Source organism: Lampris incognitus, chromosome 12, assembly GCF_029633865.1.
Source record: "Lampris incognitus isolate fLamInc1 chromosome 12, fLamInc1.hap2, whole genome shotgun sequence".
Classification (NCBI taxonomy): Eukaryota; Metazoa; Chordata; class Actinopteri; order Lampriformes; family Lampridae; genus Lampris; species Lampris incognitus.
This window is the reverse complement of record NC_079222.1, coordinates 26,139,292-26,153,777: the sequence shown is the minus strand read 5'-3', so window position 1 is coordinate 26,153,777 and position 14,486 is coordinate 26,139,292. Positions and strand designations below refer to the sequence as shown.

Genomic DNA, 14,486 nt, shown 5'->3' with positions numbered 1-14,486 from the left:
AGTTAAAAACTCAAATTAGATGTACAGGTGGCCAAGGCTGGATTACAGACCAGACATGCCGGGTGAGTGCCCCGGGGCCCCAGACCAGGAGGGGTCCCAAAAGGTCAGGGGTATTGTGTTCGCATATAGTAGGGATCCCCAATCATACCCTACAAGGGACGTTTGTTCCAACCCTGCATCGCAATGCATGACCCAAGCTAGTCTCTATTGATGCGGGGGCCCCAAGCTAGTCTCTACTGATGCAGGGCCCCAAGCTTCATTGTTTCATTGTGTATAGTTAAACAAATGTGCTAGCTAGAATGCCCACACTGAAAAATAATTAAACAGATAGTTTTACTAAAATATGCCCATATTTCACTAAATTATTTGCTCTGAAATTCCTGTTGGTAAGCCGTTGTAAGTGGGAAGAAGGCTTCGCAATATGTTTGTGATGCTGTGAGCTGCTATTCTCATCTCTGTTTGTTTTGTGATTCAAAATTGTGTTGTACTTTGTAGTCGCCATCCGAATCCCATGCAGATTGGCATAACATCGACGACCATGTTGGGTATTTGCATTAGTTTTACATTTAACAATGTTCAGTATTGTTTGCGTAGCCTATCTGACGGGGGGGGGGGTGCAGTGGACATGCGTGCAACCGGGGCCCCCTGGTGGGTTAATCTGGCCATACAGGTGACATAGCAATCTATTCCGTTGCCTACCAACACGGAGATCACCGGATCGAATCCCCGTGTTACCTCTGACTCTGTCAGGCGTCCCTACAGACACAATTGGCCGTGTCTGCGGGTGGGAAGCTGGATGTGGGTATGTGTCCTGGTCGCTGCACTAGCGCCCCCTCTGGTCGATCAGAGTGCCTGCTCGGAGGGGAGGTGGAACTGGGGGGAATAGCGTGATCCTCCCACGCTCTTCGTTCCCCTGGCGAAACTCCACACTGTCAGGTGAAAAGAAGCGGCTGGCGACTCCACATGTATCGGAGGAGGTATGTGGTAGTCTGCAGCCCTCCCCGGATCAGCAGAGGGGGTGGAGCAGCGACCGGGACGGCTCAGAAGAGTGGGGTAACTGGCCAAGTACAATTGGGGAGAAAAAAAAGGGGTAAAAAAAATAGCGTTTTACATCCAGGATAGTATTTAACAATCATGGAAAAGAGGAAGTTACTGATGTGTAGTTTAAACAGCAGCAGGGAGAAACCTTGTTTCAGAATCACACATTTGGAGTCACGTTGCTCTCAGTTCTTAGCAGTACACTAGTGCTCTTGTTACCTCTCCATAGGCTTCTCGGTCTCTAACAACCTGTCAAACCACCGTTAATGTCATTACAGGCCTATGAACATGAACATGAACAGGAACAGGGAACCCCCCCCCCCACACACACACACACACACACACACACACACACACACACAAGCATTCTTGTACTTCTATCTTTCTGAGGACCCCTCGTTAACTGCATTCATTCCCTAGCCCTCAGCCCAACCTTAACCATCAGAAACACATGCCTAACCTTAACCCTTACCTTAACCTTAACCTAACCCCAAGTCAAACCATAAAATGCACCCATGAAGACGTGAAGACTGGCCAAAACGTCCTCACTTTGTAAAAATGTTCTCGCTGATTGTTAAAAAACTCACAAAGATGGAAATACAAGTACACATACACACATACACACACACACACACACACACACACACACACACACACACACACACACACACACACACACACACACCACATCAGTTACCATGATCCAGAACACAACAATTTCCACTGGTGATGTGGCGTTTTGGGTCATGGTGGCCACTGAGCAGGTGTGGTTTTTACCCTGCAGCGTTGGCCTCCCTGTGTTCTGCCAGGCAGGCAGCACTGTTTGACTCTATATGTTCATTAAAGAAATCAACATTGCAAAATTGTATCTAATTAGTTGCAGGGGCATTGATGCTCCAGAGTTCAGTGACATTTCTTTGAAAGTTAAGCGAGATGAGTGGATGATTGAGGGAAAGTGGAGCCCGGGGTAAATTGAGCTGACATTAGGGAAACATACCAGAGTAATAGAATATAATGTGTTTTCCCACATGTGTCTACCGCCATGATTTATGGCTGACTGACACTGTGGTATGGAGATTACTCTCTCCCTCCTTGCAGAGACTCTTCCAGGTAGAGCAGTAGATTGTCAAACTGCCCAGTGAAGCAGACAGTTTGCCTGTTGGACCTGCAAGCTTAATTTAGCCCAGTAGCAATCTCATATACCCTGATCCTCTGGTTGTGCAGCTAGTGGTTAGAGAGGCCAGTCATCATAACGTTAAATTACATTGTTTGTAATCTACTGAATGAGTGTTCAAAAACATTATCAAGGATTGCAGTGTAGGGGCGTCTGGGTAGCGTAGCGGGCTATTCCGTTGCCTACCAACACGGGGATTGCCGGTTCAAATCCCCGTGTTACCTCTGGTTTGGTTGGCCGTCCCTGTGGTTGGCCATCCCTACGGACACTCATGGCCGTGTCTGCGGGTGGGAAGCCGGATGTGGGTATGTGTCCTGGTCGCTGCACTACTGCCTCCTCTGGTCAGTTGGGACGCCTGTTTGGGGGTGGGGAGGGCGGGGGGAATCGCATGATCCTCCCACGTGCTACGTTCCCCTGGCGAAACTCCTCACTGTCAGGTGGAAAGAAGTGGCTGGTGACTCCACATGTATCGGAGGAGGCATATGTTAGTCTGCAGTCCTCCCCGGATCGGCAGAGGGAGTGGAGCAGCGACCGGGACGGCTCAGAAGAGTGGGGTAATTGGCCGGATCCAACTGGGGAGAGAAAAAAAGGATTGCAGTATATATATTATATAAATGTCCTTGTGTCTTCACAGAGCCTCTGGTGTCCCCAAGCAAGCAGTGTCCAAGGTATGACATTTTTACGAAATTCAAATTTCTATAAAATGATGTAATGGTAAACAAATTGGTGATATTTAGTGAGGGCCTGCACTATTTTAGATTAATGGACTATTGTATCAGTTTACTCAAAAGTGACCTTGATTATTGTCCCCTTCTGAGAGGATGTCAGGACACAATTTGGTCATGCATGCTACTAATGGGACCAGCTAGGGCACATATTTTGCTCTGCAGGTTTGTTGGCAAATGCATGAAATTCAGTTATGCAACAGCATGATTGTAAAACCAAAAAGCATTTATATCATTTTGTTCAATCTGATTGTATTGTTACACAATGCTAATGGGCATGCTTGCTTCATGCATTTCTTTTGCATGATTTTACTTTGAGTTTTGCTGTGTGTGTTTGTGCACGTTGTGTGTCCCCCACCCTTGTCTAGGACGAACCTCAGGAGATCATTAAGCCTGTCCCAATCACCCACCCTGCCCCGTGCACCACATACACCAGGCCATCCCAACAGCCCACTGCTGCGTACAACAAGACAGCCCGCCCGTTTGGTGGGGGTAGCAGTGTGGGTACAGCCACTTCCTCTCTGGCTGCCCCTAAAGTGGCCTCCATTCCATCTGCAACATCTGCTTTCATGCCAGCTGCCCCTTCTCAGCAACCACAGCCTTCATTTCCTCTAAAGTCATGCTACCCTGCCCAAGACTCGGCTCCAGTCAACTCAGTTCCCAGGCCCATCTCTGGTCGCTCTGCCTTCACCTCCCCTTCTGCCTCTTCCTCCTCGTCTAACTCCTCCTCTCCAGCCAGAGTGACAGCACCCTCCTCCAATCCCAATGTCCCACAGCCTTCTGTCTATAACTCACCTATCAACCTCTATTCCAATGCCAATGCCTGTGAGGTGGTCATGGGACAGAGGCGGGGCCTTGTGGAGAGCCAAGGGCCGGAGCAGTTTAACGGGTAAGTGCCAAAGCAACAGGTCCCGACTCTCTCAACAACCTTTCCTATCTAGTTGCCGCTTTTCCATCAGAAGAAGTAGCTGAACTGTAGTTAGTAGTTTAATGCTCACTGTATCAAATCCGGGTGGCTCGGTGGCACAGTGGTTAGCGTGGTTACCTCACAGCAAGAAGGTTCTGGGTTCGAGCCCCGGGCTTGTCCAACCTTGGGGGTCATCCCGGGTCATCCTCTATGTGGAGTTTGCATGTTCTCCACGTGTCTCCGTGGGTTTCCTCCGGGTGCTCCGGTTTCCTCTCACAGTCCAAAGACATGTAGGTCAGGTGAATCAGCCGTACTAAATTGTCCCTAGGTATGAATGTGTGTGTGTGTGTGTATATGGGCCCTGTGTGATAGCCAAGCGGCCTGTCCAGGGTGTCTCCCCACCTGCCGCCCAATGACTGCTGGGATAGGCTCTAGCATCCCCACGACCCTGAGAGCAGGATAAATGATGGATGGATGTATCGAATCCACCTCCAAACATTTATTGTTTTTTACACAATAATCGATGTACGTTAGTTGACAAGCTTGAACCAAGTCTCTGTAAAAAAACATAAATGGGTATTTACGTGGACACAACAGCAGTGACATCATGATAAGAGAAGTTTTGGTACACTGCACTGTACCTCCAACATGTGTAGAAAGTGTTTCGCCCAGTAGCCGGAGCTGAGGTTTTCCCTTGCTGTTCACTTGATGGGGAAAATATGTTGAGGAAGACTTAATTTTCCATCCTGCCACTCCCACACGTCACAGTTCACATTTGAAAAGCTAATCGAGAAACAGGATATAACCAAATGTCACACTGCTACATGAACTGGAAAAGCCAAAGCGTGCTTCACATATTTTCCCAATCTGCTACAGGACGATTAGATGGAAAATGGGATCGGCGACATGCTATCTGGTGCTACTGTCTGTCTTTAATGGACAGCGGGCCCCATGCACACATGGTATTAAAAGATGACACGTGTGTCTGAACAGCTGGGATCAGATTGTCACCTGTTCGCCAGGATTAAAACCTGCCAAACACTCATTGTCCCGCCACGCCCCCCCTGACGGGACACTTCCTGCAGCTTTGTGCTTCTAGGGACCGTGGACAGAGCAATTTAATTCATCACATTAAAAAAAAAAAAACAGACCAACCAGATCACAAATTCAGCTGGTTTTAATTACATGGATGTGCTCATTGGCCTGCTGTAGTCTGTAACAGCCGTCTCTTTCCAAGTCTCGTGTGCACAGATGTCCCAGATGTTATCAAGATGAGAATGGGTCCTGCAAGTGTCTTAAAGCAGAGCAGTTCTGCGTTAGGCTTGTTTCACTAGTAACCATAAAGACACCCACAGACTAAACAAGGATCACACACACACACACACACACACACACACACACACACACACACACACACACACACACACACACACACACACACACACACTAAATCTACAATTGTTTTCATTAGCCAGTTTGCACATACAAGCATTTGACTCAGACGCTTGGTTGCAAAGAGAATCCAACAGCAATTTGAAACGGTGCAACATATCTAGTTAAACAAAAGGAGATGGGGAATTGTGGGTGTTTTCTCTACAGCATGTGCAAAAAAGTAGACAAACTGTCAGTAAAGATAAAGGAAAGATTGGAAGTTATAGGCAGATAAAATTGTGTTATCATGTAAAAACCAATAACATCAACGTGCATGTAAGCTATAATGTAAAACTTGAACATAAGGATAGAGGGGTGCATGACACACATGCAGCATCGGTATATGCGTCGAACGAACCCTCTCGAGGATTTATTCGTTCATCTTTTCTGTCGTATCTTTTCACTCTTGTCTTCCATCTTTCTTCTACTTATTTCTTACACCGTCCTTTTTTCACAAAACCTGGGACTATCGCCCTGTAGAGGTACAGTATGTCTGTTGCAGCACAAGTGTACCTGTGTTGACCTGCATGTGGTTTGTGTTTCTGTTTTGCCCTGTGTGCATCTTCTCAGAGGGGTATGTTTGCCAACAGCATTTCTGATCCAATTAAAATAATAATAATAATAAAAAAAAATCTTGATTTACCCATTCCTGTACCCCACTACCTTCATTATTTTTCCATTTCCTGTTTGCCTGTCTTCAGGAAGAAGAGGCAGAGTTCAAGTTAGTGTTGTGAATGACAGCGCTTGTGCTGCTGCAGCTTTCTAACATTGTGGAATGTGATTACGGCCCTCACCCCCCCCCCCCCCAGATTGATGACTGCAGAGAGCATGCGTGCATCTCTTTAGGCTTCCCCTATAGCAAACCTTATATCCATGCTCATCCACTTACATGCTCATCTCAAGGGCCGAACAAACCATGAAGCCCTGTGAATGATTCAACCATAAGCCGCCACCACAGCAAACCCCGGCAGGGGATCAGCGCATACTGTTCATTCATACTCGCAATGGCATCCTCCTCCATGTTGGCTCGTGCTGCCGTTACTCTCGGTACAGGCAGAATTGGCGGGTTTGATAGGCTGTCTAAAGTCGCTGAGGGCACTACAGCTGTCTTGCCCCATCTATTACTAATGCCAAGATGCTTTTTCAAGGCCATTCAAAATTACTGCGAAGTGTACAGTGGTGTAGCATTACTGACTTTGATCCTTTTTCACCTCAGAGAGAGGGAGAGAGAGAGAGCGAAACAGAGAGAGAGACAGACAGATAGACATACAGAGAGAGAAGAGAGAGCGAGAGAGACAGACAGAGAGAGAAAGAGAGAGCGTTAGAGAGAGAGCGAGAGGGAGCGCTTTGAGGTCCATTACTGCAATCTGCTGGCCATATATGGTCACTGTCAGTGTAATGCATCGTACCAGTCCCCCCCCCCCCCACACACACACACACTTCCCAACACTACATATTATCAACATTTTGCAATGCATTTTAACCAGCTTCATCATTCACTGTCCCCCCCGTGGTCATCGGCATCATTCTTATTAATGCAATGCATGTTATGAAAAGTTTCTGAGATAAGTTAATGTAGAGAAAAGCTGAAGTAGATAGCATCACAAATCACTTTATTCCATTATCCAATACTTTTCTTTACTGTTCTTTTGCCATTTCTCTCTCATAGTGAGCCTCAGAGAATTAATAAGTAAGTACATTCTAAGGCAGTTTCCATAAACGCCCCAAGTAAACCAGATAATTATAGCTTTATTATCTAAAATTTCTGATTTCTTTCTCTGGTTGTATCCCTTTTCTTGTTTCTGTATTTTCCACTCACACTTGCAGAAATCCACCTCTAACTACACCTAGGAGGTAAAACTGAGATCTGAGAAAGGGTTAACCATTGATTTAAATGTGTGTCTTCATTATTCACCCTTGGTTGAAACCCAGAGACCTGATTTCATTTGTGTGTATAACAATAAATGTGTTGGAGTTGAATGAATGAATGAATTAATTAATTCTAATAGTACACTAAAAAGGTACTTGTTTTGTACAGGTATGTCTCACTAATGAAAGAAAACTAAGCACTTAGTATTTGAAAACTTAGTAATTGGTTCACAGAAGGTTGAATCAGTTCATTTGGATACAACGTTTATTGACAGAAACGTTTACTCACTCCTCTAAGTAACCTGGATACAATGTTTATTGACAGATACATTTCATCACTCATCTAAGTGAGTGATGTAATGTTTTTGTCATTAAACATTGTATCCAGGTTACTTAGAGGAGTGAGTAAACATTTTCTGTAAACAAACATTGTATCCAGATATACTGATTCAACCTTCTTTGATGTTCTAACCTGGATTATTGAGCATGCGTTCAAGACATTAGTAATGGATTAGTGCATTGTTTTAGGCAGTTGTGCTATTGATAATCTCAGCCACATATATATTAAGAATACAAATGATTACAATGTCTCTAACACCATTTATTTGTTTGGGTGGACAGGAAGCCTGTAATGGTGCCTGAGGTGAACCACACCCCACCGCCCAGTGATGCAAGCAAGAAGCGTCTGATCGAGGACACGGAGGACTGGCACCCACGAACGGGCACGTCCCAGTCCCGCTCCTTCCGCATCCTGGCCCAGCTCACCAACACTGAGGGAGGTGGGTATCTACTGCAGCATGAACAACACATCCACTCCCATTCCTTTAACACGTGTTTAGAATCAGCAGCATCCATCCTCAAATCTCTGTAAATCATTAATTTAGGTTACATAATACGGCTAATTATAGCTCTAAATGGTACTTCCTTTGGGCTTGCTGCATTTTTGGGATTTGCTATACTGTACATGATATTCATGTCACTGTCATTACCTCAGCCCTGTGTGTGTGTGTGTGTGTGTGTGTGTGTGTGTGTGTGTGTGTGTGTGTGTGTGTGTGTGTGTGTGTGTGTGTGTGTGTGTCTGCGTGTGTTTGTGTGTGTTTGTGTGTGTGTGTGTTCATGGTGTGTGTATGTGTGTGTGTTTGTGTATATTTGTGTGTGCGTGTGTGTGTGTGTTTGTGTGTGTATGTGCGTGTGTGTGTTTTTGTGTGTGTGTGTGTGCATGTGCGTGTGTGTGTGTGCGTGTGTGTATGTGTGTGCATGTGCGTATATATATTTGTGTGCGTGCTCGTGTTTGTATGTGTGCATATGTGTGTGTGTGTGTGTGTGTGCGTGTTTGTGTGTGTACGTGTGCTTGTTTCATTGCATGTGTGTCTGCATATATACCATTTCCACCAATGCAAGATGATATCTAATTCATGTATTGCACTGCATTGATATACTTGACTTTTTTTGTCATGTCTTTGTTTTTCTCTACCTTATTCATGTGTCTATGTGTATGTTGTCGTGTCAGACTTTTCTTTGTAAATCTGTGCCGCATAGTGTCGGTGTGGTTGTAATGAATACAGAGACAGGTTGGTTCCAATTAGTGATACTTTTGGATGAGTCAACTGAGGGAAAAGACCCTGCATGATTCATTAATAGTCTGATTTTCGATGTAACCTTGGTGGTCACCTGCTGCACATATAATAACACTACAGGGTGCCGATAAGTGTGTTTTTGTCTCAACTTTGTAGATCAAGCTCCAGAGGACACAGGAAAAAAGTAAGTTATTGCTTTTCTTGATAGAGTCAAAACTGATGCACGATCTTAAAAAGCTGTTTGTGCATGTGTGTCTAATGTATGGGCATACACAAAATGGTGTGCATGTCACTGTGTTTGTGTGTTTCTGTGGGTTTTCAGTGTGTATGCGTGCATTTCAGATATTTTAGTCATCTGCCAATATTTGTGATGGTTTTGTTACTCTTACTATTTGGCTTGATCTGGGACGTTTCATATTCATATGTGGCTCTCCAAACAGTCTCATGTGTTTAGCGCAGGCCTCCAGATGGGGCCTGTGGGGCCTCCAGTGTCATGCCTTATTTAAAGTTTAATTCAGAGGAAGCCACATGTGAGAACTCCCAGAGGAAGAGAGTTGCATGGAGACAGTTACAGCCATCTGTAACCACTGCGTACACTGAGGCTCTCTTCATTGTTCTCTGCCCCTGGTTAGCTTAATCTGTAATAAACATAGTCTTTCCTTCCTACCAGACTTTCAACCAATCAGCATGTCACCTACTATAGCTATGGTTAATTGAGTGGTAATGTGGGTAACAGGGGCCTGCCAGTACAAAAATCCTGTTCTCCTCTAGTTAGAAAAATGTGGTTCAGTGCAATGTTAATAAAGATATATATATATATACATATATATATATGTGTGTGTGTGTGTGTGTGTGTGTGTTTTCCTGCATCTATATAGCTATATCTATCTATCTATCTATCTATCTATCTATCTATCTATCTATCTATCTATCTATCTATCTATCTATCTATCTATCTATCTATCTATCTATCTATCTATCTATCTATCTATCTATCTATCTATCTATCTATCTATCTATCTATCTATCTATCTATCTATCCATCGATCAATTGATCAGCCAAAACATTGAAACCCCTGACATGTAAGTAAATAACCTTGACTATCTCATTACAACAGCATCTATCTGCCAAGGGGTGGGATATACTTGGCAGCAAGGGAACAGAGTCAGTTCTTGAAGTTGATGCGATGGAAGCAGGAGAAATGGGCAAGCATAAGGATCCGAGTGACTTTGACAAGGGCTAAACTGCGATGGCTAGGTCAATTGCGATGTCTGGGTCAGAGCATCTCCAAAACAGCAGATCTTGTGGGGTGTTCCCAGTATGCAGTGGTCAGTACCTACCAAAAGTAGTCCAAGGAAGGACAAGTGGTGATTCAGCGACAGGGTCGTGGGTGCCCAAGGCTCATTGATGCGCATGGGGAGCAAAGGCTAGCCCGTCTGGTCTGATCCCACAGAAGAACTGCTGTAGCTCAAGTTGCTGAAAGAGTTAATGCTGGCTATGATAGACAGGTGTCAGAACACACAATGCATCACAGTTTGTTGCGTATGGGGCTGCCTAGCTGCAGACTGGTCAGAATACCCATGATTACCCCTGTCTACGGCCGAAAGCGCCTACAATGGGCATGTGAGCATCAGGACTGGACCATGGAGCAATGGAAGAAAGTGGTCTGGTCTGATGAATCATATTTTCTTTTACATCATTTGGATGAGTGGGTGCATAGGCGTCATTTTTCTGGGGGAGGAGATGGCACCAGGATGTAGTAAGGCAAGCTAGTGGTGGCAGTGTGATACTCTGAGTAATGCTGGGGAACCTTGAGTCCTGGCATTCATGTGGATGTTACTTTAACATGTATCACCTACCTAAACATAGTTGTAGACCAGGTACAGCCCTTCATGGCAATGGTATTCCCTGATGGCAGTGGCCTCTTTCAGCAGGATAATGCGCCCTGCCACCCTGTAAAAATTGTTCAGGAATGGTTTGAGGAAAGACCTCAAGGTGTTTCTTTGGCCTCCAAATATCCCAGATTTCAGTCCGATCGAGCATCTGTGGGATGTGCTTAAAAAACAAGCCGATCCATGGAGGCCTCACCTCCCAACTTACAGGACTTAAAGGATCTGCTGCAAACGTCTTGTGTACCAGATACTAGAGGACACCTTCAGAAGTCTTGTGGAGTCCATGATTTGATGGGTCAGAGCTGTTTTGGTGGCATGGGGGGGGGGGGGGGGGCTACACAATATTAGGCAGGTGGTTTTAATGTTTTGGCTGATCGGTATATGTATATATAGTATTTCTGTGTGCCTCATACGCTCTGCATGGAAACGTTTACTTATTTATATTTATGCTTTGGTCGTGTTTTTTCTCTCACTATTTTCTTATATTTTTCCAACCTTTATTCCTTGTTATCTTGTACTTTTCCCATGCCTTCATTTTCCATTTCCTTCCCTTTTCTTTTTCCCTTTTAATCCTGTCTCACGGGATAAATCAGGGTGAACAAGTTGGACCCAGAACTTATAGGAAACAAGTACAACAAGCTAAGAGATTGGCATCATGGTGTTTCAGCACGAGTCCTAAATGTGTAGTCGGGAATGTGTTTTCTGCCTTCCCCTTTCCTTGTCTTTGTGGTATTTATTTCCGTTTCCAACTGTCCGCACTCATTATGCTTTCTATATGACTTGAAAAATCTGAGTAAATGGATGATTAAAAGTCCAACAGGCAATATCTGTGTGCAAATCATATAAAAAATAAAGTGTACATTTGCCTTTATAGCTCTGTATTCTCACCCATAGTATTTTCTTCAGTATATTTCATTCTATGTCCAAACAGAATAAATTGCTGAAAAATGGAAAATTTAGGAAAAATGTGTACTTCTAACTGAATTGTTGTACAATATTGTGCATGTAAGTATCTAGTTCTTCTTTGGCTTCACTAACTCACATTCTCTTTATCCTCTGTGTACAAGTGTTATGCGTTTCTTTTCCTCCTGTTTTGCTGACTAACCGTCTTGGTTTTGTGTGAACATTTGATCATCTTATCTCAATAAAATTTGTGTCTTTCCTGCAACTGTTCTTTTTTTCCTATCATTTTTCTTCTCCTTACTTTTTTTTTGTTTATTTTAGAACATGCCCTTATAAAAATGGACTAAAGTAGTACCATAGAAATACAAAATTGCTATTACTACTACTAGAACTACAACGATGGGGCTGATTTCTATCAAGCTGCATGGTGTGGCTCAAGGGAATTGTAGTTTTAAAGATATTAGATTGTCTTGGAATTGGAAGTTGCAAATATCAATCAATTAATCAATCAAGTTGCATTTTATATAGCGCTTCGCTAGCTGCAACAGCCACTCAAAGCGCTTTAAATACTGAATTTAGAATTTAGCGTACACTGAGGGGTTTAAGGGGGTGGGAAACACATTTGTGCAATCAGATTTTAAATATCTAATTGTTTAATGAGTGAAAATTAATTTTGACCATATTAGACAGCGCCTCCACTTGTGTAGTCACATAGCTGAAGTCAGGAGCTCTTCGGTCTCGTGTCTGTAGCCCCATCTGTTGCTGAATGGCAAATCTTCCAATATGCGCTGAGGTCAAGGTTCAGAGGTCAATATCTTAAAGCAGGAGCCATTTACAATTTTCAGACTGACACAATGTTACTCTACAGATTGAGACCTTTCCAACGATGTATTAAGTTTAGTCCTACGACAGTTTTAATTTTCACATTTCATGGACATAGCCTTGGTCCAGGTTTACTTTCAGAGAACATATTGGTGGTCCAACACAGGAACTGCAAGGTCTTTTGTTTCTTTCTTTCTTTTCTTTTTTTTTTTTTGGTCTATTTTTTGTGGAAATGGTGACAAACTAAATAAATTTTGAAAGGAACCAGTTTAAGAACCAGATCTAATTTTGTGGAAACATTTTAATCTAATTTTATAAAAAACCCTTTGGAGGCCCAATACATGAATTTAAATGTATTTTGTTTGTTTATTTGTTTTTAAAATAAGTCACCTTATGTATTGCAATCCTGCTGACCATGCAGGGCTTTACTACAGGTATGGGGCCTGAATTGCTTGGATTACGGTTAGTTCTGAAAAGAGCGATCTTGCATTTCATCAGGAAAATAAGCTTCAAAGTCGGCCAAAGTTACTAGTTTGGTTGTAAATTAGTCAAAAATGATGACCTTAAATGATATCTATTGAAGAGCCCTGTACATGCAAAACTGATGCTAAAGGGGTACCTTGAGCATCATAGTTTGAAGAGTAAAGCCACTGACCAAGCTGCCATTTTTGACGAGTTGGGATTGACAACATGTTGGCACAAACAGCATGTACTCAATAACTTATGTAGTACAACTTTTGAATCACTTAAGGAATATGTTCTATACTATTGAAATACTACAATATTTGTGTAGTAATGTGATGAAACATAAAACACGGAGTCATTTAATATAATAATAAATAAATAAAATAATATATAAATAAATATATAATATATTACTAATACTACTGCTACTTTCGGCTGCTCCTGTTAGGGGTCGCCACAGCGGATCATCCGTTTCCATCTCTTCCTGTCCTCTGCATCTTCCTCTGTCACACCAGCCACCTGCCTCTCCTCGCTCACCACATCCATAATCCTCCTCTTTGGCCTTGCTCTTTTCCTCTTTCCTGGTAGCTCCATATTCGGCATCCTTCTCCCAATACACCCAGCATCTCTCTTCCGCACATGTCCAACACCATCTCAATCTTGCATCTGTATTGAGATATTGCATCTGTATTGAGATATATATATCTCAATACAGATGCAGGAAAAAAGGTGTTAATACATAGCAGTACAAGCCTGTTTCGTGCGTCGCACACTCATCAGCTGTTCACACGCATTAGCAGCTGATGAGTGTGCGATACACGAAACAGGCTTGTACTGCTATGTATTAACACCTTTTTTCCTGCATCTGTATCGATATTCCGCTCCTCATTAGCTGAGCACGTCTATCAACACTATTGATGGTTTCAGGAAAAAATGCTCTCTCTCTCTCTCTCTCTCTCTCTCTCTCTCTCTCTCTCTCTCTATATATATATATATATATATATATATATATAAACAGTTAGTCAAGTAAATTTTCTGAGACACGTGCACATTGTCCCTCCCCCATTGGACAATGTGCACGTGATCTGCATGACGACGCAGTAGATGATATGTCCTTCCTCGAGTAGTTTCATTGACAGCTGGTGATTGCTTATAGCATGAAACAGGCTTGTATAAAACTGTCTCATAGAAAATTTACTTGACTAACTGGATTGTTTTGTTCCTTATTTGTCGAGTACTATCCCTACCATTGAATGTTTCTTTTAACAAAGTTATATTGATTGATAGATAGATAGATAGATAGATAGATAGATAGATAGATAGATAGATAGATAGATAGATAGATAGATAGATAGATAGATAGATAGATAGATAGATAGATAGAATAGATAGATAGATAGATAGATAGATAGATAGATAGATAGATAGATAGATAGATAGATAGATAGATAGATAGATAGATAGATAGATACGTAGATAGATAGATACGTAGATAGATAGATACGTAGATAGATAGATTAGTGAGGTGTTTGAGTAGTCTTTATTGGGATTATTGATGGTCCTGTCTCCTATACACAACACACAAACACATAATCAAAAAAGGTTGAATCAGTTCATCTAAATGCAACATTTTTTGACAGATACATTCATCACTCATCTAAGTGACCTCTTCAGTCTCATCT

At 42.9% G+C, this 14,486-nt stretch overlaps 1 protein-coding gene across 2 annotated transcripts in view; it reads left to right on the top strand.

Moving 5' to 3' along the window:
* The window catches only part of pdlim5b (PDZ and LIM domain 5b), a 92,442-nt gene that overhangs the window by 65,295 nt on the left and 12,661 nt on the right, over positions 1 to 14,486 (top strand). For both annotated transcript variants that reach the window (XM_056290384.1, XM_056290386.1), the window contains 4 exons: positions 2,847 to 2,880; positions 3,306 to 3,826; positions 7,766 to 7,923; positions 8,878 to 8,905. In XM_056290384.1, coding sequence (XP_056146359.1) covers positions 2,847 to 2,880; positions 3,306 to 3,826; positions 7,766 to 7,923; positions 8,878 to 8,905 — 741 coding nt within the window. The remainder of the gene's footprint in view (positions 1 to 2,846; positions 2,881 to 3,305; positions 3,827 to 7,765; positions 7,924 to 8,877; positions 8,906 to 14,486) is intronic.